Here is a 24,467-nt window from a genome sequence, read left to right as displayed (position 1 = left end):
TGCCCTTGTTCAGAATTTTGGACACCTTAGCCACCATCTCCTCATTAACCTCCAGCTCCATACCATAGACACAGATAAAACCATCCTTCCACCCATTAAGAAAGGCCTCAGTAACAAGGGCATCCACACCATGAAGCATCTCGATATAACTAGTCAAAAACCTACTGAAAGTTCTTTCCATACTGCTTCCTTATTTCATCATTTTTCGAAGACTATGGGATCCAAACGGTTCCTATCTCCCCTAATATTAAAAAATACTAATTCTCAACAACCTGCAACACAAACAGAGTTGACCTAAACCATATAAAAACAATTAAAAAAGCCACCAGAAAGTTCATCTTTCCCCTCATAAAAGAAGTCTTGCCCACGACACTTTGGAAGATGTCATTCTCCATCATTTCCAAAAACCCCTTGAGCTTCGCACTCATCATAATCATTACGGAGTAGGTTAAGAAGATCCACTGGGATTTGATCATAAATGTTCCAAAGTTTCCTACTTGGCAAGTCGGCCCCAATGTTGGCCTAAATATCCGCAACCTTACTACCTTCATGGTAGACATGTGAAATGTTAAATACATAGAAGCCCCTAAGAGGAATTAGGCTATCTTGAATAATATGTTTAATCGACCAAATAGGAGAGGAGGAAGTCGTTAAACAATGATGTTTAGGGAGTCACACTCCAGCCAGACCCTTCTCAAACCTTTCTCTTTGGCCAATTTGATATTGGTATAAATTGTGAAGGCCTCATTAAAGTGATTTGTCTGGGTACCCAAAGAGAGGGCCATTGCCGAGACCATCCTGCCATTGTTATCACGCACCACTTCCCCATATCCAGCACGTCTGGGATTCCCATTCGCCACACCATCAATTAATGTTACTTTAGGTCCAATATTTTTTTTAAATGTTATAAAAATTGATTAACAAGATATGAGAAAGAGTTTATTGAATTAATAGATAGAGAGAAAAATCAATCCAATGTCATTTCTTTCAATGAAATGGAAAATATTTTTGCAGGAAGAGCATCATCAAGAATCAAGACAATAGATAAAGTAGTAAATGTTGTCAAGTGAGTGCTAAGATCAACTTTCCCATTGGACTTCTCAAAACATGGTACCTCTATTTTCTTTGAGATGGGATTCTTTAGGACGGTATATGAAAGTAGTCCACGTGTGCAATATGGTGCAAGAGTTAGTTGGGATTAGGTTTGGCTTGTGCTGGCCAATTATTCAGATGTCCAAATCTCTACTATGATACATAATTTATAAGGATTATTTCCATAAAAAAATAAACCAACTGAATAATTGTAGTGCTCTATTGTATTTAAGTTAAGAGTGTAAAATTATCCCTTTCCCAATTGAATGATCCTTCTTCCTTTCTAGCTATACATTGAATAATAAATAGATATTTTCCAGCATCTATATCCGTTGCGACAAGAATCTTCGATAGAAAAATAATAATAATAAGTAAAGAAAAATGAAATGGCATTATACTAGAATACATTATTTTCATGACCCAAAATAGTAAATTAATGGATACTAAGCGATTGGAGCTAGTTAAATGCCTTGCTGAAGGAGTAATTACCAAAATAAAAGAAAAAAGAGAAAAGAGGAGACTATGTTTAAACTGGTTCAGTTTAAAACTTCCTAATAGTATCCTCATGTGGCATACATTGCCAAGCACTGAGAAAGAATTTTTTATATCATTGTACATCTAAATGCATCACACCTTAGGTGGTTAATCGGGTCAATGGAGATGGAAAAATCCTTTACAAAGGCTGCACATTATCTAGTAAGCACAATAGTTTTAAAAGATAATAAATAAATAATAAGAATGAAATTAGAACAAGAATTTAATCAAATGTAAATGCTCTCCACTCATCATCTTCGTCGCCCAATTGAATAAACTAAGAAAATATAAGCTAAGATACTAGTTTACATGTTGTCCAATGCCCTTAGAAACTATATGAATAGCATGTTGGACACCTTATCCACCATCTCCTCATCAACCTCCAGCTCCATACCATAGACACAGAGCACACCATACTTCCACCCATGAACAAAGGCCTCGGTAACAAGGGCATCCGCACCATGAAGCGTCTCGATATAACTAGTAAAAACACTTATCGAATGTTCTTTGCATACTGCTTCCTTATTTCATCATTTTTCATAGACTATGGGCTCCAAACGGTTCCTATCTCCCCCAATCTTGAAAAATACCGATTCTCAACAACTTGCAACACAAACAGAGTTGAGCTAAACAAAAACAATCAAAAACACCACCAGAAAGTTTGACTTTCCCCTCATAGAAGAAGTCTTGCCCAGGACACTTTGGAAGACGTCATTCTCCATCATTTCTGAAAGGCCCTTGAGCTTCGCACGCATCATGATCATTACGGAGTAGATTAAGAAGATCCTCTGGGATCCAATCATAAATGTTCCAAACTTTCCTACTTGGCAAGTCGGCCCCAATGTTGGCCTAAATATCGGCAACCTTATTACCCTCACGATAGACATGTGAAATGTTAAATTTGTAGAATCCCCTGAGAAGCATTAGGCTATCTTCAATAATATGTTTAATCGACCAACTAGGGGAGGAGGAAGTTGTTAAACAATTAATGATGTTTAGGGAGTCACACTCCAAGCAGACCCTTCTCAAACCTTTCTCTTTGGGCAATTTGATATTGGTATACGTTGTGAAGGCCTTACTAAAGTGGTTTGTCTAGGTACCCAAAGAGAGCGCCACCATCGAGACCATCCTGCCATTATTATCACGCACCACTCCCCCATATCCAGCAGGTCCGGGATTCCCCTTCGTTGCACCATCAATTAATGTTTTTTTAGGTCCAATATTTTTTTTTAAATGTTATAAAAATTGATTAACAAGATATGAGAAAGAGTTTATTGAATAAATAGATAAAGGGAAAAATCAATCCAATGTCATTTCTTTCAATGAAATGAAAAATATTTTTGCAAGAAGAGAATCCTCAAGAATCAAGCCAATAGATAAAGTAGTAAATGTTGTCAAGTGAGTGCTAAGATCAACTTTCCCATTGGACTTCTCGAAACATGGTACCTCTATGTGCTTTGAGATGGGATTCTTTAGGACGGTATATGAAAGTAGTCTACGTGTGCAATATGATGGAAGAGTTAGTTGGGATTAGGTTTGGCCTGTGCCGACCAATTATTCAGATGTCCACATCTCTACTATGATACATGATTTATAAGGAGTGCTTCCATAAAAAAGTAAACTAACCGAATAATTGTAGTGCTCTATTGTATTTAAGTTAAGAGTGTAAAATTATCACTTTCCCAATTGAATGATCCTTCTTCCTTTCTAGCTATACATTGAATAATAAATAAATATTTTCCAGCATCTATATCCGTTGCAACAAGAATCTTCGATAGAAAAATAATAATAATAATAAGTAAAGAAAAATGAAATGGCATTATACTAGAATACATTATTTTCATGTCCCAAAATAGTAAATTAATGGATAAAAAGCAATTGTAGCTAGTTAAATGCCTTGCTGAAGGAGTAATTACCAAAATAAAATAAAAAAAGAAAACAGGAGGCTCTGTTTAAACTGGTTCAATCTTAAACTTCCTAATATTATCCTCGTGTGACATACATTGTCGAGCATTGAGAAACATATAATTTTTTATATCGCTTGTAGCTCTAATTGCATCTCACCTTAGGTGGTTGATCGGGTCGAGGAAGATGGAAAAATCCTTAACAAAGGTTGCACATTATCTAGTTAGCACAATAGTTTTACAAGATAATAAATAAATAATAAGAATGAAATTAGAACAAGAATTTAATCAAATGTAAATGCACTCCACTCTTCACCTTCATCGCCCAATTGAATAAACTAAGAAAATATAAGCTAAGATGTTAGTTTAGATGTTGTCCAATGCCCTTAGAAACTATATGAATAGCATATTGGGCCGCCATCCCTCCTCTTACCCTCCTTGCATTGTCAAGGTGAAATAAGTATGAGGTTGATTTAATAATTATTTTAAATTTATATGTTTTATTTATTATTCATTGTGTGTTTCTTACTTGTTAATGCTTTATCAATTGTAAACTATGTAATACTACGAATACTTTTTCCTTGGAATATATAATTAGTTCTCTCTCCCTCTATATTAAGGATATTTTTTAAGAAATTATTGTTTATTTAAATAAATATAATAATATCTATTTAAGAATTATCTCAACCAATATTTTATTCATCTGAGATTTTTTTGGCTATCTAAAAATCTAATAAGTGTCAACTCTCTCAAATAATTGATTTTAGTATCCTTTGTGTTCATTGGACTATAATAATACGTAAGTAGACACTGCAACATAGATCATGTGAAATTGAAATTAACATGTTAGGATTTACAAGGTGAAAGAGTGAAGATACTATGATTTTTTGTAGGCAATCAAAACTTTTCTCAATAATTGTGTTATTATGTTGTAGTCCACTAATATTTTAATTTTTTAGGTCACGAAAAAAAGTTCCAAAACCTAATGCAATCCTATTAAAATGTTGAAAACAAGTAATCATGTCACATTATCAATGGCTGAAAATTGATGTGTGGTCTAACATCCATACTCTGAAGCACAAATACATTACATAATTTAATTTTATTATCTAAGGTGCGTTGTAGTGTAGTAGCAACCTTTCAAATGAGAGGCCCCGATTCACCATCAATAAGTTTTCTATATAAGATTTGTGTAAGATGTCATCAAATGCACTATAAAGCGTTGATAGGTAATCGTGAATCGTGATATAGGCATAGCCTTAAATATTAGCACTTTTAAATAAATTGCAAAGGCTCCAAAATGATATTCTTAATTCTCGAGAACTCGTCTTCTCTAGTAGAAAATTATACAATAGTAATTGTAAGAAAATTAGAGAGACCTTCTTAGCAACAAACTTACCTTATATATAGGTTACATTAAATTGTGTTTGATCTTAGTAATGTGAAATGCGGACATGATTGAAAATAAGTATTATTTGAATGTATAAATCACAGACACGGATCTTAAAGTTAAATACCATTAAAAATATTCATAGACATACAATAATTTATTTGACACTTCAGACTTGAAGAAAAGATAAGACCATTACAAATGCTTCATAATTATATAAATTCTCTTGTCGTTGTTTTAACACGCAATTTATATTGATAATCAATTATCGCACCTTCATTTCCATGCCAAAATAACACACATAGTGTAGCATATCATAAGGAACCATAAATGAAGGTCCCCGAGAACAACAGGGGCCAAACAATTTTACTGAAAATAAGCAGCTACGAAGATGAAAATTTACATGATTCGCATATCGGACAGTGCAAAAGGCAGACGCAGGAGACGAGATCACATATTGCATTCGAAGGACAGAGGAAGAGGAAATGAGAGAGACAGAAAAAGAGAAGAAGAAGAATTAGAAGAGGGAGATGATGATTTAAAGAGAATCACACTTAGTGGGCTTGAAAGAGAGCGTGTTCTGAGCATTGTTGTAAAGGATATGGAAGTTTTGCTGCTGTATGTTTCCGAAGATGGAAGGATTCCCCGATGGTTCACCCAACATTGCCAGGCACAAGAGATTTTCAGATGCCTGAATGAAAAAGTTGTCTGCCGGAAGCTCGTAATCCACGCCGCCTTTGAAGTTGAAGACGAGGGTTGGCAAGGTGAGGTGAGCGGATGATGTGTGGTAACAAAGATCCAAACCTGTAGAAGACCCGTCTACAGGAGTGAGATCAATGGCGGACTGAATTGCTTCCTTAAGAGGAGAGTAGGCAGCCTGGTCCAGAATGGTAACAGTGGTTCCGGAGTCGATGATCATACCTCCGCTGCCGTCCGATTGCAGATCGAAAGTTCCAGGAGGAATATCTAGTGCCTTACCATTGAGGGTGATTCCTGTAATAGGAATGTACCAGAAAGTGGGAATGATACTGCTCTTGATGAGTGGGAGAGTCTTGGCTCCTCCGCTCAAGGAAGGCACCCTCGCCGAAAAAGAGGGGGCTGGTTTGTGAAGAAGAGTCGGTGATGGGCAAAAGACAGTAAGAGAACATGTTCTCTGCTTTGGAACCCAGCTGTGAGATAAGGGAGAGACCACCTCTTCCCAGTCCCACAAGGCCACCACCCTGAGAGAATCCTTGTCCTTCGTTGTCATGCCCGCATCCAAATGCAATGCCTTTAACCTTGCTGCTCCCAATTGACAATGTCTCGTAAGCCAGGTCGCCGCTGGTGAAGGAACCATCGCCATACTGATACATAAAGGTACAATCTGGATTGCATCCGGTTTGTGTACTCCCCAAGGCGGCACAAAGAGAATCACCGCAGGGAATTGTGGAAAATGTGGGGGACTTGGAGGGGTCGAAGATTGGCGTAGGCTGAGAGAAGCAGTCCTTGCAAGGCTTGCACTGAGTCCAAATCAGATCGCTCCCCGTGTCCACAATCGCTTCGAAGCTCACAGAGGGCGTTCCCAGTACAACGCTCATCAGAAATTCTCCATCCCCTACTTCAACGGGCGTTTCAGCGTCTAATTGCCCTCTTATCAATGCCTCTATCTTCTTCATTCGCTTCTTACTTCGATCCACAGCCAAACCCAATCTCTCAGAAAAACCCAACTCTCTCTCTGATGTGCGCGTCATATTCACCCTTATTTTTACATTTTCATCGCTGCTAGACTTCGGCCAACCACTAAACAGTCTGTCCGAAGAACATGATATCGTTGGAATAGTAAAGCATATCAAGACCACAAAACCCAACAGCTTTGAACGCTCCATTTCTCTTTTTCTTTTCTAAACCTCGAAACCTTTTTCTGCTCTCATCTATTCCACTCCATGCAATATATATACACAGAGAGAGTGAGAAGGAGCCTTAAATAAAAATCAGCAGATTCCCCGACGTGTCCACATAACAATATCGATCATCTTAGAAGGATAGACGAATTTATTTAATTTCCCCTTCTCTATCTCTGCCCGTCTGGAATTGTTCTAGAAGTAGAATAGACTGCTGCAATTCGAAGTGAATCGTATTTTTTTCTGTCCATACCTTCACTAAGTATTTCCGTACACTTAACTCGTAATCCAATTCCTTCTTCCCAATGAATTTTGTGGACCCATTCAGATCGAAATTCCAAAACGTGTTGTAACCGGAGGGTTAGTTTTCTAAAAATATTTAAAATTAGTTTACACATAATTATTCTTAGTCGGTTTATCCGGCTTTCCAACTTATTCTCATTCTTGTTTATCTCATTCTTAAATTTTGCTCTAATTAGTTTATTCATTTTTAAGATTTAGAAATTTTACTTGTACAAAAGTGTTATATTCAATGCTCTATTATGTATTCACATTACCGCATCCTATCATAAAGTTCTATTCAAGGATTTATAGCAAAAAGAAAAAGTACATGAAAGTTAATGTAATCTATGTGGTTGAACATCCACATATATAAATCATCTAAATTGAATTTTATTTTTATTCTCGTTCTTATTTATCTTATTTCTCAATTTTAATTGTGCAGAAGTGTTATATGCAATGTTCTATTATATATTCGCATTGCCATATCCTATCATAACGTTTTGCTCAAGGATTTATACAAGAAGGAAAAAGTAGATAAAAGTTAACGTAATCTATGTGGTTGAACATGCAAGTATATAAATCATCTAAATTGAATTTAAGAATCCATCTTTTAAGAATTGGGTATGTAGTTGTATCAGTGATAAGCATGAAAGTCATGTCAACTAGGGATCACTCCCCATGTCCACGATTGTTTTATGTCAAATCCATAGATATGTGTAAGTTCTATATGTGTGAATATAAATTCTTCCCTAACATTTGATCTAATAAATCTCACTTTTCGTCAATTTACCTTGAAGTTAACTCTTCACTAATTGTCAAGTATTCGCAATAGTTAAAATCACATTAGGGAGCCTGGTAGATCACTAGGGTCAAGTTCTCCTAGGTTATCCTTCGGAATGGTCAGCTTCACGAGCCTGGCCAATTTAGGTAAATGGAAAAGAAGCATGCAAATTTCCCAAGATGAAAACTTTAATGGATATAGATTCATCTTGGTGCTCCAACCAAAAGCATTTCTATGATAAATGTTTCATTTATGCAAATTCGTATTCAATGAATTCTCAAAGCAACTGGATGTTAAATAAATGCACATTGAATTCTTTCAAAAACCAAAATGTTCAATAAATCACATAAAACAGGTACTAAATGTAATTATGATAGAATAAAAGGTTTGGAGTTAAAAAATTCGAATTTAAATTGCTAAATCTCAAGGGTCAGTATTGTATGGTGCAATATTGATTGGACGCCCCATTATTGACCAATAGCAGAAAAAAGGCTAATACTTAAGTAGAGAATAAATGCCTAGACATTGAGGGTGGATGGAGAATAATCTAATAATAAATGTGATACATACAAATGTGTGCATGAATCCACGGGATAAGATAGAATATAAGGGGGTGTATGTAAATTAATAAGGGTGGCTAATTAGACAATGGGCCAAGATTTCGACAAGATTGCATCATTTCTTGATATATGGTTGAATTAATCCATCCTCTAATAATATACCCAAAACTAAGGATAGTTTGACTAGATTAAAATATTTTACCATTATGTTTTGACCATACATTGACGTGCAAGTGAATCCTAAAATAGTAATACATCTCAAAGCATATGGAATGTGGAATATATCATTTAAATTAGATGCTTGGACGTCAAATAATAGTTAATATAGATAGAGTAATGGACCTTGGCACATACTAGCATGTGATACTCATTCTTTACATTTGAATCCTTCATGAGAGACTAAAAAATAGAGAAATTATGTATAATGAGTAGCTTATATCTCAAGAATTAAATAGACATCAATAAAATACGTGAACCTATTTAACAATCTAGAAGATTAAGAAATATGAAAATGAGTAGTAAGTTTAGGGGTATCTTCATGTGCAAAAGGTTCTGTGACATAGTGCCCTATGGTATATTGATACTACCACATCCTGTCATAGAAAAGCTTTATTTAGAAATGGTGATTACATGCTTCATATGAGAGAAATTATAGAAGAGGGAAAATAGTACATGAATTTATTATGCCGAAGGCGTCTCTTATATGAATTGGATGAGCTATTTTTGGGCATCAACGATTGTGAGTAAAGGAGACAGCATTGCAAGACGATTGGGAATATTGGAGCTGTCCGCTGTCCATTAGTTTTATTCTTCATTTTTTGTCAGAATGTGTGCACTGCTCATCGTCTCTCGATCTTCTCATTTTACCACTATCTCTCCTCTTGCAGTCACGATCAGATGAGATTTTTTCGAAAATTCTACTCCTCCATTAATGCAAACATAGTACTCTCAAATATTTGAGCTCTCACAATCTAAATTTTAGGGTTCCTGCCACTTGTTCCGTGTGCCTCTTTAATAATTCATAAATGTCATTATTTTCTTATTTTTTATTTCTATACAATTTAGTTGTTGCACAGTTTCCCATGATAAGTGAATGGTGGGAACTTTTTTAATTACTAAGTACACTCAACCTTTATGTTTCCATTTGTCTAAATCAAACCATCTAGTAATTCCGAAACCCTAAAAAAGTTGTATGGGTTTTATAGACACTTCAAAATTTACTATGTTTGTATGTGTTAAAATGACTATGTTAGTGGGTTTTAAGTTATTTACTTATTATTCTGTTAATGTATTATATATAATAATAATATTATTGAATAGAAACATATTTGTTTAAATAGTTCAAGTAATTTATGGTGAAAATGTAAATAGAATAGAATAATTTTTTATTTTCAAATAGAAATAAACTATACAAATCATGTAAATTGTATTAGTATTATTGTAATATTATCATAAAAACTCAACCTTCAAAGACCCAACAAAAAAACAGATGCGAACCAACCCATAAAAACCAGGGCAAAGCAGCCCCATAGAACAACAGACAAGAACAATACAGAATTTCTACATAACAAAACTAGAACACTTTGACCAATTTGTCATTCTTCTGAATGACATCCTCATTGATTTTCTGAACTTTCTTAATGATGTTGTCAACACGGGTCACACCCTTATCTTTTCTATGGAGCCTCGTCGCTGGACCAAGTAGGGGCTTCTCTTCCGTATCCAGATCCGCATCCACATCCTCTGAGGGAGCCCTAAGTTTCTTACAGGTACCAGCATTCACAACCTTAGCTTTCTTCACCATCTCAATGCTACCAGTGGGGCACTTGCCCTGAGAAATATAATGAAGAACTTCAGCCTATTCATTGAGTCTATGTAGACGAAAGCTAGTATTGTTCATGGCAGACATACTCACCTCCACCACCACACTCAAACTATGCTGATGTTTATAAGTCATTTTCCAAAGCCTTAATGTGCTCTTCATGTTCCTCCTTAAGGTCTTTAATACCATTAGCTAGGGTATGCGTATTCGAAACCTAGTACTGTCAAGGTCCCCATTAGGTGGATTGGCCTTCTCTTTGAGATTATTAATCTCTTGAAAAATCTAGGTGAATTGGGCATTTTGGTTATCCTTTAAATTCCTCAAGTTAATATTCGTAATCGTATTCTCACGGACCGACAGACCATCTCCTTAGGAGTAAACCACCCACCAAGAGTAGGTATAGAAACATTGACACCCTAATCCTCCACAGGCTCGTCCAAATCAATCTGAGAGGCATTCGGTCGCTTAGAATAATTCTCGTTGACATTGTTAAATACTTTGGTTTTGTCAATAGCTCTTGACATAGAAACGCTGGCCACTCTTTTAACCTTCACATCAGAACTACCGTCCACCGAATTAGGGACATGTTCAGGGTCATCCTCCTCGTTAGATAAAATAATTTATTTTCTGCTAGTACGGTTAGGGATTTTAGACGATGAGGGTCCTTGTTTGTTATAAATGTGAAAGACTTCGTTCCCATCGAAGTCCACCTCTTCATCAGAAGAGATTTCCCCATAATGAATATGGACATTCTTCTTGTACTCTATACCAGTTTTAGCACTCGTATTCCTCTCGACATGGATAGTCTTGGCATACTTCATAATCAACGGGAATAATCCCTCATGGAGAACAAGGGAGGATGCACATTTCTCGTGAGCCCTAATGCTATTATTCAATGATGAGACCAAATAAAAGGCCGAGGAAATGCACTTGTGATGCCGAAAATGATTAATAATGACAAAGTGACAGCTAAGTAAGCTACAGAATTTACCATCAAGGGTGAGGCGGTGCACGATAACCTCTGAGACCTCCTACCATGGCTTTGAAAGTGATTTTTTCTCCCACCCAACATTATTATTCTTTCTCACCTTCTCCCTTTCCTTCGGCAAGAAAAAGGTTTTCATCGCCACCATCGCACATTTCTTATGCTTGTAGAATTTGGTGCCCTTGTTCAGAATTTTGGACACCTTAGCCACCATCTCCTCATTAACCTCCAGCTCCATACCATAGACACAGATAAAACCATCCTTCCACCCATTAAGAAAGGCCTCAGTAACAAGGGCATCCACACCATGAAGCATCTCGATATAACTAGTCAAAACTCCTACCGAAAGTTCTTTCCATACTGCTTCCTTATTTCATCATTTTTCGAAGACTATGGGATCCAAACGGTTCCTATCTCCCCTAATATTAAAAAATACTAATTCTCAACAACCTGCAACACAAACAGAGTTGACCTAAACCATATAAAAACAATTAAAAAAGCCACCAGAAAGTTCATCTTTCCCCTCATAAAAGAAGTCTTGCCCACGACACTTTGGAAGATGTCATTCTCCATCATTTCCAAAAACCCCTTGAGCTTCGCACTCATCATAATCATTACGGAGTAGGTTAAGAAGATCCACTGGGATTTGATCATAAATGTTCCAAAGTTTCCTACTTGGCAAGTCGGCCCCAATGTTGGCCTAAATATCCGCAACCTTATTACCTTCATGGTAGACATGTGAAATGTTAAATTCATAGAAGCCCCTGAGAGGAATTAGGCTATCTTGATTAATATGTTTAATCAACCAAATAGGAGAGGAGGAAGTCGTTAAACAATGATGTTTAGGGAGTCACACTCCAGCCAGACCTTTCTCAAACCTTTCTCTTTGGCCAATTTGATATTGGTATAAATTGTGAAGGCCTCATTAAAGTGATTTGTCTGGGTACCCAAAGAGAGGGCCATTGCCGAGACCATCCTGCCATTGTTATCATGCACCACTTCCTCACATCCAGCAGGTCTGGGATTCCCATTCGCCACACCATCAATTAATGTTACTTTAGGTCCAATATTTTTTTTAAATGTTATAAAAATTGATTAACAAGATATGAGAAAGAGTTTATTGAATTAATAGATAGAGAGAAAAATCAATCCAATGTCATTTCTTTCAATGAAATGAAAAAGATTTTTGCAGGAAGAGCATCATCAAGAATCAAGACAATAGATAAAGTAGTAAATGTTGTCAAGTGACTGCTAAGATCAACTTTCCCATTGGACTTCTCAAAACATGGTACCTCTGTTTGCTTTGAGATGGGATTCTTTAGGACGGTATATGAAAGTAGTCCACGTGTGCAATATGGTGGAAGAGTTAGTTGGGATTAGGTTTGGCCTGTGCTGGCCAATTATTCAGATGTCCAAATCTCTACTACGATACATAATTTATAAGGATTATTTCCATAAAAAAATAAAGCAACTGAATAATTGTAGTGCTCTATTGTATTTAAGTTAAGAGTGTAAAATTATCCCTTTCCCAATTGAATGATCCTTCTTCCTTTCTAGCTATACATTGAATAATAAATAAATATTTTCCAGCATCTATATTCGTTGCGACAAGAATATTCGATAGAAAAATAATAATAATAAGTAAAGAAAAATGAAATGGCATTATACTAGAATACATTATTTTCATGACCCAAAATATTAAATTAATGGATACTAAGCGATTGGAGCTAGTTAAATGCCTTGCTGAAGGAGTAATTACCAAAATAAAAGAAAAAAGAGAAAAGTGGAGACTATGTTTAAACTGGTTCAATTTAAAACTTCCTAATAGTATCCTCATGTGGCATACATTGCCAAGAACTGAGAAAGAATTTTTTATATCATTGTAGATCTAAATGCATCTCACCTTAGGTGGTTAATCGGGTCAATGGAGATGGAAAAATCCTTTACAAATGCTGCACATTATCTAGTAAGAACAATAGTTTTAAAAGATAATAAATAAATAATAATAATGAAATTAGAATAAGAATTTAATCAAATGTAAATGCACTCCACTCATCACCTTCGTCACCCAATTGAATAAACTAAGAAAATATAAGCTAAGCTACTAGTTTAGATGTTGTCCAATGCCTTAGAAACTATATGAATAGCATGTTGGACACCTTATCCACCATCTCCTCATCAAAATCCAGCTCCATACCATAGACACAGAGCACACCATACTTCCACCCATGAACAAAGGCCTTGGTAACAAGGGCATCCGCACCATGAAGCGTCTCGATATAACTAGTAAAAACACTTATCGAAAGTTCTTTACATATTGCTTCCTTATTTCATCATTTTTCATAGACAATGGGCTCCAAACGGTTCATATCTCCCCCAATCTTGAAAAATACCGATTCTCAACAACCTACAACACAAACAGAGTTGAGCTAAACAAAAACAATCAAAAACGCCACCAGAAAGTTTGACTTTCCCCTCATAGAAGAATTCTTGCCCAGGCCACTTTGGAAGACGTCATTCTCCATCATTTCCGAAAGCCCCTTGAGCTTCGCATGCATCATGATCATTACGGAGTAGGTTAAGAAGATCCACTGGGATCCGATCATAAATGTTCCAAACTTTCCTACTTGGCAAGTCGGCCCCAATGTTGGCCTAAATATTGACAACCTTATTACGCTCACGATAGACATGTGAAATGTTAAATTCGTAGAATCCCCTGAGAAGCATTAGGCTATCTTCAATAATATGTTTAATCGACCAACTAGGGGAGGAGGAAGTTATTAAACAATTAATGATGTTTAGGGAGTCACACTCCAAGCAGACCCCTCTCAAACCTTTCTCTTTGGCCAATTTGATATTGGTATACGTTGTGAAGGCCTCACTAAAGTGGTTTGTCTAGGTACCCAAAGAGAAGGCCACCATCGAGACCATCCTGCCATTATTATCACGCACCACTCCCCCATATCCAGCAGGTCCGGGATTCCCCTTCGCTGCACCATCAATTAATGTTACTTTAGGTCCAATATTTCTTTTAAAACGTTATAAAAATTGATGAACAAGATATGAGAAAGAGTTTATTGAATTAATAGATAAAGGGAAAAATCAATCCAATGTCATTTCTTTCAATGAAATGAAAAAGATTTTTGCAGGAAGAGAATCCTCAAGAATCAAGCCAATAGATAAAGTAGTAAATGTTGTCAAGTGAGTGCTAAGATCAACTTTCCCATTGGACTTCTCGAAACATGGTACCTCTATGTGCTTTGAGATGGGATTCTTTAGGACGGTATATGAAAGTAGTCTACGTGTGCAATATGATGGAAGAGTTAGTTGGGATTAGGTTTGGCCTGTGCCAGCCAATTACTCAGATGTCCACATCTCTACTATGATACATGATTTATAAGGAGTGCTTCCATAAAAAAGTAAACCAACCGAATAATTGTAGTGCTCTATTGTATTTAAGTTTAGAGTGTAAAATTATCCCTTTCCCAATTGAATGATCCTTCTTCCTTTCTAGCTATACATTGAATAATAAATAAATATTTTCCAGCATCTATATCCGTTGCAACAAGAATCTTCGATAGAAAAATAATAATAATCCTAATATTATCCTCGTGTGACATACATTGTCGAGCATTGAGAAACATAGAATTTTTTATATCGCTTGTAGCTCTAAATGCATCTCACCTTAGGTGGTTGATCGGGTTGAGGGAGATGGAAAAATCCTTAACAAAGGTTGCAGATTATCTAGTTAGCACAATAGTTTTACAAGATAATAAATAAATAATAAGAATGAAATTAGAACACGAATTTAATCAAATGTAAATGCACTCCACTCTTCACCTTCATCGCCCAATCGAATAAACTAAGAAAATATAAGCTAAGATGTTAGTTTAGATGTTGTCCAATGCCCTTAGAAACTATATGAATAGCATATTGGGCTGCCATCCCTCCTCTTACCCTCCTTGCATTGTCAAGGTGAAATAAGTATGAGGTTGATTTAATAATTATTTTAAATTTATATGTTTTATTTATTATTCATTGTGTGTTTCTTACTTGTTAATGTTTTATCAATTGTAAATTATGTAATACTACGAATACTTTTTCCTTGGAATATATAATTAGTTCTCTCTCCCTCTATATTAAGGATATTTTTTAAGAAATTATTGTTTATTTAAATAAATATAATAATATCTATTTAAGAATTATCTCAACCAATATTTTATTCATCTGAGAAGTTTTTTGGCTATCTAAAAATCTAATAAGTGTCAACTCTCTCAAATAATTGATTTTAGTATCCTTTGTGTTCATTGGACTATAATAATACGTAAGTAGACACTGCAACATAGATCATGTGAAATTGAAATTAACATGTTAGGATTTACAAGGTGAAAGAGTGAAGATACTATGATTTTTTGTAGGCAATCAAAACTTTTCTCAATAATTGTGTTATTATGTTGTAGTCCACTAATATTTTAATTTTTTAGGTCACGAAAAAAAGTTCCAAAACCTAATGCAATCCTATTAAAATGTTGAAAACAAGTAATCCTGTCACATTATCAATGGCTGAAAATTGATGTGTGGTCTAACATCCATACTCTAAAGCACAAATACATTACATAATTTAATTTTATTATCTAAGGTGCATTGTAGTGTAGTAGCAACCTTTCAAATGAGAGGCCCCGATTCACCATCAATAAGTTTTCTATATAAGATTTGTGTAAGATGTCATCAAATGCACTATAAAGCGTTGATAGGTAATCGTGAATCGTGATATAGGCATAGCCTTAAATATTAGCACTTTTAAATAAATTGCAAAGGCTCCAAAATGATATTCTTAATTCTCGAGAACTCGTCTTCTCTAGTAGAAAATTATACAATAGTAATTGTAAGAAAATTAGAGAGACCTTCTTAGCAACAACCTTACCTTATATATAGGTTACATTAAATTGTGTTTGATCTTAGTAATGTGAAATGCGGACATGATTGAAAATAAGTATTATTTGAATGTATAAATCACAGACATGGATCTTAAAGTTAAATACCATTAAAAATATTCATAGACATACAATAATTTATTTGACACTTAAGTCTTGAAGAAAAGATAAGACCATTACAAATGCTTCATAATTATATAAATTCTCTTGTCGTTGTTTTAACACGCAATTTATATTGATAATCAATTATCGCACCTTCATTTCCATGCCAAAATAACACACATAGTGTAGCATGTAAGGGGCTGCTGTCTCAGGGAGATCAGTAGGCTTCTGGGGTTGTATGTCCCTTGTTATTCTCAGCAGGTGGAAGTTGTGGTGATTGACAAAGGGTTAATGCCAAGCTACAGTTGTGTGAGAATTGGACGAAAAACTTATATATGGGGGTCGGTTGAAAGAATAGCCGAGTGCCAGGAGTGCACCAAGGTGGTCTGTGGTAGACACCTCCTCCTAGGGGTGAAGAAGAGTAACCCTGCCCTCTAGTCTCAGGGAGATAGAGGTCCTACGTGGACATTAGGGGTGAAGTAGAGTAACCCCGCCTTATCATTGGATGGTGAGGTTTACTGGTGGATGCATTCTCATGGTCCCTATCTCAGTGAAGCGGAGTAACTGAGCCAATGTTGGGGATGACTCCCGGGGAGTTGTCTATGACCCGAGGACTAGGGAAGTGGAGTACCTAGGCTCTTGCGAGAAGGATGATCATGCAATGGATTGTCCCGGTTGGGGAAATGGAGTACACAAGATCTTGTAAGGGGGATGGCCGTGCAATGGGCTATCTATATCGGAATGTTGGAGCTTGAGAGTTGGGCAAGCTATGTGGGTTGAGTTGCAGAGCTGGAAGTCCATGTGTCTTGTGGAACAAGTGGGGTGATGTGCCGGGCACGCACCTAGGTTACCTAAAGTGGGATTTGCATTGAGGTCTGGGATCTCAAGGCCCTAGAGTGGGGGTCAAATGTGGCAGTAGGGACTGGGTTCCGAAAGTGTGCTCATGTTGAGCCGAGCCATGAGGCGAGTCCAAGAGGGTGACAAAGATGGATGAGTTGCATGACCGAAAAGGGGACATGGTCCGTAGGTGAGTTGTTCTGGGAGCATAGCCGAGTTGAAGGAGAGTTCAGCGACTAAGGATATTGGTTTGGATCATGAAGCGAAGAGCTTGGTGCCCAAGAAGGAGTGCAAGGTGTTTTGTCAGTCTGAGAGGCTTAGACTGAGTGTTTGCATGGAGCTGGTTATTGTGCATAGGATGTACAGGGAACCGGGTTCACCAGTGAAGCCATGTAGGCGTAGGCCAGGGGCCCAAAGCAGTGTGACTTGGAGTCCTTGTTCAGGAAGGAGTTCTGAGTTGTGTACTGGGTAAGCCGTCGCGGGCTCGAGAGAGAGTCAGTGGTGTGCCAGGTTGAGTTCCGAAGGAGATAGGGTCTTCATGGATCAGGAGTCTATATGTGAAGCTATCGCCAGGGGCGAGGTGCAGTGGTATCTGTACTAGTGTTTCAAGAGTGGACGTGATCTAGGGGCAGGAACTTGTAATCGGATGCTTGGGAAGTATTCAGGATAGTGACCAGCGACAAAGTTGGAATTGTTTGTAGATCGAGCCAGGGGCCGTCTCTTCATAACAATAAAGCTATCTATTGCCCCAGTGTTGTGTTCATTGTGTGGAGATGGACAAACAGGAAGCTAGCTCAGGGAGTCTAGTCGTCCCATGAGATATGTTTGGTGCTTGAGGGTTCAGAGGAGCTAAGGGAGGCCAACATGGGGCGCCAGTGCCGTGGGAGTACTGGGCATGCTCAGGGAGTGTGCAAAGTTGGAGCCGGAGGACTTTAGGAGTTCCGGATGGGTCAGTGTTAGTAGTCAGGGTCTTATGGGGGACTCAAGAAGACGAAGGCATCGAGGAGACCTATGAGCTTGTACCAGGGGTGCAAGGATGGTGCGACAAGACAGTGCTAGAGTAGAGTCAGGGACTTGAAGGGAGTGCTAGGAGCATCAGGATGAAAGAAACCCGTGAGAGGGTTGGCATGCACTTCTATTCCGCATGGGTGTGTGTTAATGTGGTCAAGTGGTGGACACTTCAAAAGGGTATGGCATAGTTTGGAAGCAAGAAAGGACTTGTCCGCAATGGAAGTCGTGAGTAAGGTTTGCCAGTGCCGCATGAGGTTTGACCTCCTTTGGAAGGAAAAAGCTTGTTTGGGCAGCAGGCCGGTCTAGCCCCGTGACAGTTGGTATCAGAGCATAAGAATTGGCAGGGCCAGTTAGATGAGCTGAGGTAGCTGGGCTATCAAGTGGTCAGAGGAAGACTGCGAAGGCGGATTGTGGTTTGCAGTGTCGAGGACAGGTAGACCAGGGTGGCTAGCAGGGCGTGGTCACTAAAAATGTGAGGCCAATCCAGGTAGGGATAAGGATGGTGAAGTCCATGGCGTAGTTCCATGAGTGGTAGTCAGCTGGTTGGAGTTTGTGCCTGGGGCCGAGTTCCATCGCGAAGGGACTATGCTAGTGGAGCGACAAGGGATCAGGAGTGGATCTCTTGGTGGGGAAAATCTTGCATGGGAAGTGCCTTAGTAGTTCGAGTGGAGCGAAGTAGGCAAGGTGTGAGTCGGTATTGAACTGGGTTCAGTGCTGGAAGTAGTCGGCAGGGCCGCAAGATTTGATATGGCAGTGTCCAAGGGCAGTGGCATATAAGACCAGTCAAAGGAGTTAGGAGCTGCGAGGAGCAGTGTGGTGTAGGGTCTTGTCAAGGACGGATCCGAGGTGAAATCGATGGAGCTGTAAGGTACAGTGTGGTGTAGGATCTTGTCAAGGACGGGTCCGAGGTGTAACAATTTGGGGCTGTGGGATGGCATAAGGTCATTCCCAGTGTGGTGTAGGGTTATGTCCAGGACATGATCCGAGGTGTAAATTGGGTGGCGAAGTAGGTCCAATGGTGGAAAGCCAGTGAGGGGCCAAGTCACAAAGGAAGTCAAGGGAAAGAGGTAGTACCTTGCCCACATTGGATGTGGTTTGCAAAGGCATCGGGCACAAGAGGTTGGCTAGCTTACAAATGTTGGTGGCTTCTTTGGGTTGCAGCACCGAGGGCGCAGGGCGTTCCATGGACAGTGCGTCAGTCAGACAAAGTGGCACAATGGATGGAAGTGAGTTCACTGAATGTGTAGGATGTAATGCAAGAGTTGGGTGTCTTCAGGGAAGTGCACCTAAGATGTAGGATTGTGTCTGGGACATGATCTGAGGTATGAATTTGTGGCGGGTTAGGTCTGAAGGTTGGGAACCAAAGATGGGACCGTCACAGAGAAAGTCAAGGGAAGGAGAGAGTACCTTGCCCACATTGGATGTGGATTGCAGAGGCATTATGCACGAGAGGTTGGTCGGCTGAATGATGTTGGTAGTTTCTTTGGGTTGCAGCACCGAGGGCGCAGGGCGTTCCGTGGACAGTGCATTAGTCAGACAAAGTAGTACAGCAGATTGAAGTAGACAAGATCGAATGTGTGGGATGCAATGCAAGATGGGTGTCTTCAGGGAAGTGCACCTAGGCAGACTCATGAGGTGTGGGTTTGCGAGAGTACACCATGGAGGTGGAAGTGGTTGACAAGTACCAGGAGGATCATGTGCAGCTAGAGGTGGATCAATGGGAGTATGTTGGTTGTTGTTCTTGAGTTGAGTTGTTGGGGATAGGATAAGACGCGGGGCACACCGGGGTCAGTCAACAGGCAATCAGGATGGCACTATAGAAAGGTAGTTGAGAGCTGAAGGTTGAATGTGCAACTTGAGAAGTCAGTTGGGTGTTTTGGTCAGTGGAGTATGTGTCTTCAAGGGGGCCAGATACCAGGGGCTTGCACAACAGGGTTGGTAGCAGGCATGTCTTTCAGTGGATGCTAGGATTGGATCCGGGAGCAGTGGAAGTTGGAAGACAAGGGTGTCGTCGAGGATGGCACTAGTGGCTGAGTTGAGAGGTGAGCATGGTTTGTGGTGTTCTATCGGGTTGCGGTGCAAACAGTGGAGTCTTGGAGATGTAGAAGCCGGTATGGGGCATGGTGCAGTCGAATATCACAAAGTTGTTTCACAGATGTTCAAACAAGGACAGTCAGCTCAGTGGAAGTCAAGGACTGGGTTCTTGCAATATGTTGTTGAGTCAGGGACTAGCAGTAAAGATCAGTTGGAGGCAAGGGAGCGTCTTCACAAGATCAGTGCGGAGGCAGTGAGTTGGACTCAGGGGGTTGCCGAAGCGAGTTAGCCATGGATGGGATTCATGCAAGTGAAAGTCCAGTATGGGGTATGCTGGCAAGTATCAAGTATGTCAGGGACAGAAATGATACAAGTGCAGGGCACAGTGAATCCGAAGTTCACTTTTAACAGGTCCTAATGTTGCGAAGGATGAGACTCGGGTCGAATGGTCCGGCGCCAAGGACGTCGCCTATTTTAAGTGGGGCAGGATGTAAGGGGTTGCTGTCTCAGGGAGATCAGTAGGCTTCTGGGGTTGTAAGTCCCTTGTTATTCTCAGCAGGTGGAAGTTGTGGTGATTGACAAAGGGTTAATGCCAAGCTACAGTTGTGTGAGAATTGGACGAAAAACTTATATATGGAGGTCGGTTGAAAGAATAGCCGAGTGCCAGGAGTGCACCAAGGTGGTCTGCGGTAGACACCTCCTCCTAGGGGTGAAGAAGAGTAACCCTGCCCTCTAGTCTCAGGGAGATAGAGGTCCTACGTGGACATTAGGGGTGAAGTAGAGTAACCCCGCCTTATCATTGGATGGTGAGGTTTACTGGTGGATGCATTCTCATGGTCCCTATCTCAGTGAAGCGGAGTAACTGAGCCAATGTTGGGGATGACTCCCGGGGAGTTGTCTATGACCCGAGGACTAGGGAAGTGGAGTACCTAGGCTCTTGCGAGAAGGATGATCGTGCAATGGATTGTCCCGGTTGGGGAAATGGAGTACACAAGATCTTGTAAGGGGGATGGCCGTGCAATGGGCTATCTATATCGGAATGTTGGAGCTTGAGAGTTGGGCAAGCTATGTGGGTTGAGTTGCAGAGCTGGAAGTCCATGTGTCTTGTGGAACAAGTGGGGTGATGTGCCGGGCACGCACCTAGGTTACCTAAAGTGGGATTTGCATTGAGGTCTGGGATCTCAAGGCCCTAGAGTGGGGGTCAAATGTGGCAGTAGGGACTGGGTTCCGAAAGTGTGCTCATGTTGAGCCGAGCCATGAGGCGAGTCCAAGAGGGTGACAAAGATGGATGAGTTGCATGACCGAAAAGGGGACATGGTCCGTAGGTGAGTTGTTCTGGGAGCATAGCCGAGTTGAAGGAGAGTTCAGCGACCAAGGATATTGGTTTGGATCATGAAGCGAAGAGCTTGGTGCCCAAGTAGGAGTGCAAGGTGTTTTGTCAGTCTGAGAGGCTTAGACTGAGTGTTTGCATGGAGCTGGTTATTGTGCATAGGATGTACAGGGAACCGGGTTCACCAGTGAAGCCATGTAGGCGTAGGCCGGGGGCCCAAAGCAGTGCGACTTGGAGTCCTTGTTCAGGAAGGAGTTCTGAGTTGTGTACTGGGTAAGCCGTCGCGGGCTCGAGAGAGAGTCAGTGGTGTGCCAGGTTGAGTTCCGAAGGAGACAGGGTCTTCATGGATCAGGAGTCTATATGTGAAGCTATCGCCAGGGGCGAGGTGCAGTGGTATCTGTACTAGTGTTTCAAGAGTGGACGTGATCTAGGGGCAGGAACTTGTAATCGGATGCTTGGGAAGTATTCAGGATAGTGACCAGCGACAAAGTTGGAATTGTTTGTAGATCGAGCCAGGGGCCGTCTCTTCATAACAATAAAGCTATCTATTGCCCCAGTGTTGTGTTCATTGTGTGGAGATGGACAAACAGGAAGCTAGCTCAGGGAGTCTAGTCGTCCCATGAGATATGTTTGGTGCTTGAGGGTTCAGAGGAGCTGAGGGAGGCCAACATGGGGCGCCAGTGCCGTGGGAGTACTGGGCATGCTCAGGGAGTGTGCAAAGTTGGAGCCGGAGGACTTTAGGAGTTCCGGATGGGTCAGTGTTAGTAGTCAGGGTCTTATGGGGGACTCAAGAAGACGAAGGCATCGAGGAGACCTATGAGCTTGTACCAGGGGTGCAAGGATGGTGCGACAAGACAGTGCTAGAGTAGAGTCAGGGACTTGAAGGGAGTGCTAGGAGCATCAGGATGAAAGAAACCCGTGAGAGGGTTGGCATGCACTTCTATTCCGCATGGGTGTGTGTTAATGTGGTCAGGTGGTGGACACTTGAAAAGGGTATGGCGTAGTCTGGAAGCAAGAAAGGACTTGTCCGCAATGGAAGTCGTGAGTAAGGTTTGCCAGTGCCGCATGAGGTTTGACCTCCTTTGGAAGGAAAAAGCTTGTTTGGGCAGCAGGCCGGTCTAGCCCCGTGACATAGCATATCATAAGGAACCATAAATGAAGGTCCCCGAGAACAACAGGGGCCAAACAATTTTACTGAAAATAAGCAGCTACGAAGATGAAAATTTACATGATTCGCATATCGGACAGTGCAAAAGGCAGACGCAGGAGACGAGATCACATATTGCATTCGAAGGACAGAGGAAGAGGAAATGAGAGAGACAGAAAAAGAGAAGAAGAAGAATTAGAAGAGGGAGATGATGATTTAAAGAGAATCACACTTAGTGGGCTTGAAAGAGAGCGTGTTCTGAGCATTGTTGTAAAGGATATGGAAGTTTTGCTGCTGTATGTTTCCGAAGATGGAAGGATTCCCCGATGGTTCACCCAACATTGCCAGGCACAAGAGATTTTCAGATGCCTGAATGAAAAAGTTGTCTGCCGGAAACTCGTAATACACGCCGCCTTTGAAGTTGAAGACGAGGGTTGGCAAGGTGAGGTGAGCGGATGATGTGTGGTAACAAAGATCCAAACCTGTAGAAGACCCGTCTACAGGAGTGAGATCAATGGCGGACTGAATTGCTTCCTTAAGAGGAGAGTAGGCAACCTGGTCCAGAATGGTCACAGTGGTTCCGGAGTCGATGATCATACCTCCGCTGCCGTCCGATTGCAGATCGAAAGTTCCAGGAGGAATATCTAGTGCCTTACCATTGAGGGTGATTCCTGTAATAGGAATGTACCAGAAAGTGGGAATGATACTGCTCTTGATGAGTGGGAGAGTCTTGGCTCCTCCGCTCAAGGAAGGCACCCTCGCCGAAAAAGAGGGGGCTGGTTTGTGAAGAAGAGTCGGTGATGGGCAAAAGACAGTAAGAGAACATGTTCTCTGCTTTGGAACCCAGCTGTGAGATAAGGGAGAGACCACCTCTTCCCAGTCCCACAAGGCCACCACCCTGAGAGAATCCTTGTCCTTCGTTGTCATGCCCGCATCCAAATGCAATGCCTTTAACCTTGCTGCTCCCAATTGACAATGTCTCGTAAGCCAGGTCGCCGCTGGTGAAGGAACCATCGCCATACTGATACATAAAGGTACAATCTGGATTGCATCCGGTTTGTGTACTCCCCAAGGCGGCACAAAGAGAATCACCGCAGGGAATTGTGGAAAATGTGGGGGACTTGGAGGGGTCGAAGATTGGCGTAGGCTGAGAGAAGCAGTCCTTGCAAGGCTTGCACTGAGTCCAAATCAGATCGCTCCCCGTGTCCACAATCGCTTAGAAGCTCACAGAGGGCGTTCCCAGTGCAACGCTCATCAGAAATTCTCCATCCCCTACTTCAACGGGCGTTTCAGCGTCTAATTGCCCTCTTATCAATGCCTCTATCTTCTTCATTCGCTTCTTACTTCGATCCACAGCCAAACCCAATCTCTCAGAAAAACCCAACTCTCTCTCTGATCTGCGCGTCATATTCACCCTTATTTTTACATTTTCATCGCTGCTAGACTTCGGCCAACCACTAAACAGTCTGTCCGAAGAACATGATATCGTTGGAATAGTAAAGCATATCAAGACCACAAAACCCAACAGCTTTGAACGCTCCATTTCTCTTTTTCTTTTCTAAACCTCGAAACCTTTTTCTGCTCTCATCTACTCCACTCCATGCAATATATATACACAGAGAGAGTGAGAAGGAGCCTTAAATCAAAATCAACAGATTCCCCGACGTGTCCACATAACAATATCGATCCTCTTAGAAGGATAGACGAATTTATTTAATTTCCCCTTCTCTATCTCTGCCCGTCTGGAATTGTTCTAGAAGTAGAATAGACTGCTGCAATTCGAAGTGAATCGTATTTTTTTCTGTCCATACCTTCACTAAGTATTTCCTTACACTTAACCCG

General features: G+C 40.2%; 2 protein-coding genes across 2 annotated transcripts; both read right to left on the bottom strand.

Moving 5' to 3' along the window:
* Positions 1 to 5,458: 5,458 nt before the first annotated feature.
* LOC131865687 (aspartic proteinase nepenthesin-2-like) lies at positions 5,459 to 6,785 on the bottom strand. Its single transcript, XM_059215361.1, has 2 exons — positions 5,999 to 6,785; positions 5,459 to 5,913 (listed from the first exon to the last, which is right to left on the bottom strand). Exons 1-2 carry the CDS (start codon positions 6,783 to 6,785, stop codon positions 5,459 to 5,461), a joined length of 1,242 nt encoding a protein of 413 aa, XP_059071344.1.
* Positions 6,786 to 22,841: 16,056 nt separating this feature from the next.
* LOC131865686 (aspartic proteinase nepenthesin-1-like) lies at positions 22,842 to 23,645 on the bottom strand. Its single transcript, XM_059215360.1, has one exon. It carries the CDS (start codon positions 23,643 to 23,645, stop codon positions 22,842 to 22,844), a length of 804 nt encoding a protein of 267 aa, XP_059071343.1.
* Between the last annotated feature and the right edge of the window lie 822 nt (positions 23,646 to 24,467).

This window comes from Cryptomeria japonica, unplaced genomic scaffold (assembly GCF_030272615.1).
Source record: "Cryptomeria japonica unplaced genomic scaffold, Sugi_1.0 HiC_scaffold_116, whole genome shotgun sequence".
NCBI classification, from domain to species: Eukaryota; Viridiplantae; Streptophyta; class Pinopsida; order Cupressales; family Cupressaceae; genus Cryptomeria; species Cryptomeria japonica.
The sequence above is the reverse complement of the archived record's forward strand: the minus strand, read 5'-3'. Positions and strand labels throughout refer to the sequence as shown.

Coding starts and splice junctions, on each gene's coding strand:
- LOC131865687 (XM_059215361.1), bottom strand. CDS start 6,785: ATGGAGCGTTCAAAGCTGTTGGGTTTTGTGGTCTTGATATGCTTTACT. Junction 5,914..5,998: donor CCCCCTCTTTTTCGGCGAGG/GTGCCTTCCTTG, acceptor TTCCTATTACAG/GAATCACCCTCAATGGTAAG.
- LOC131865686 (XM_059215360.1), bottom strand. CDS start 23,645: ATGGCGATGGTTCCTTCACCAGCGGCGACCTGGCTTACGAGACATTGT.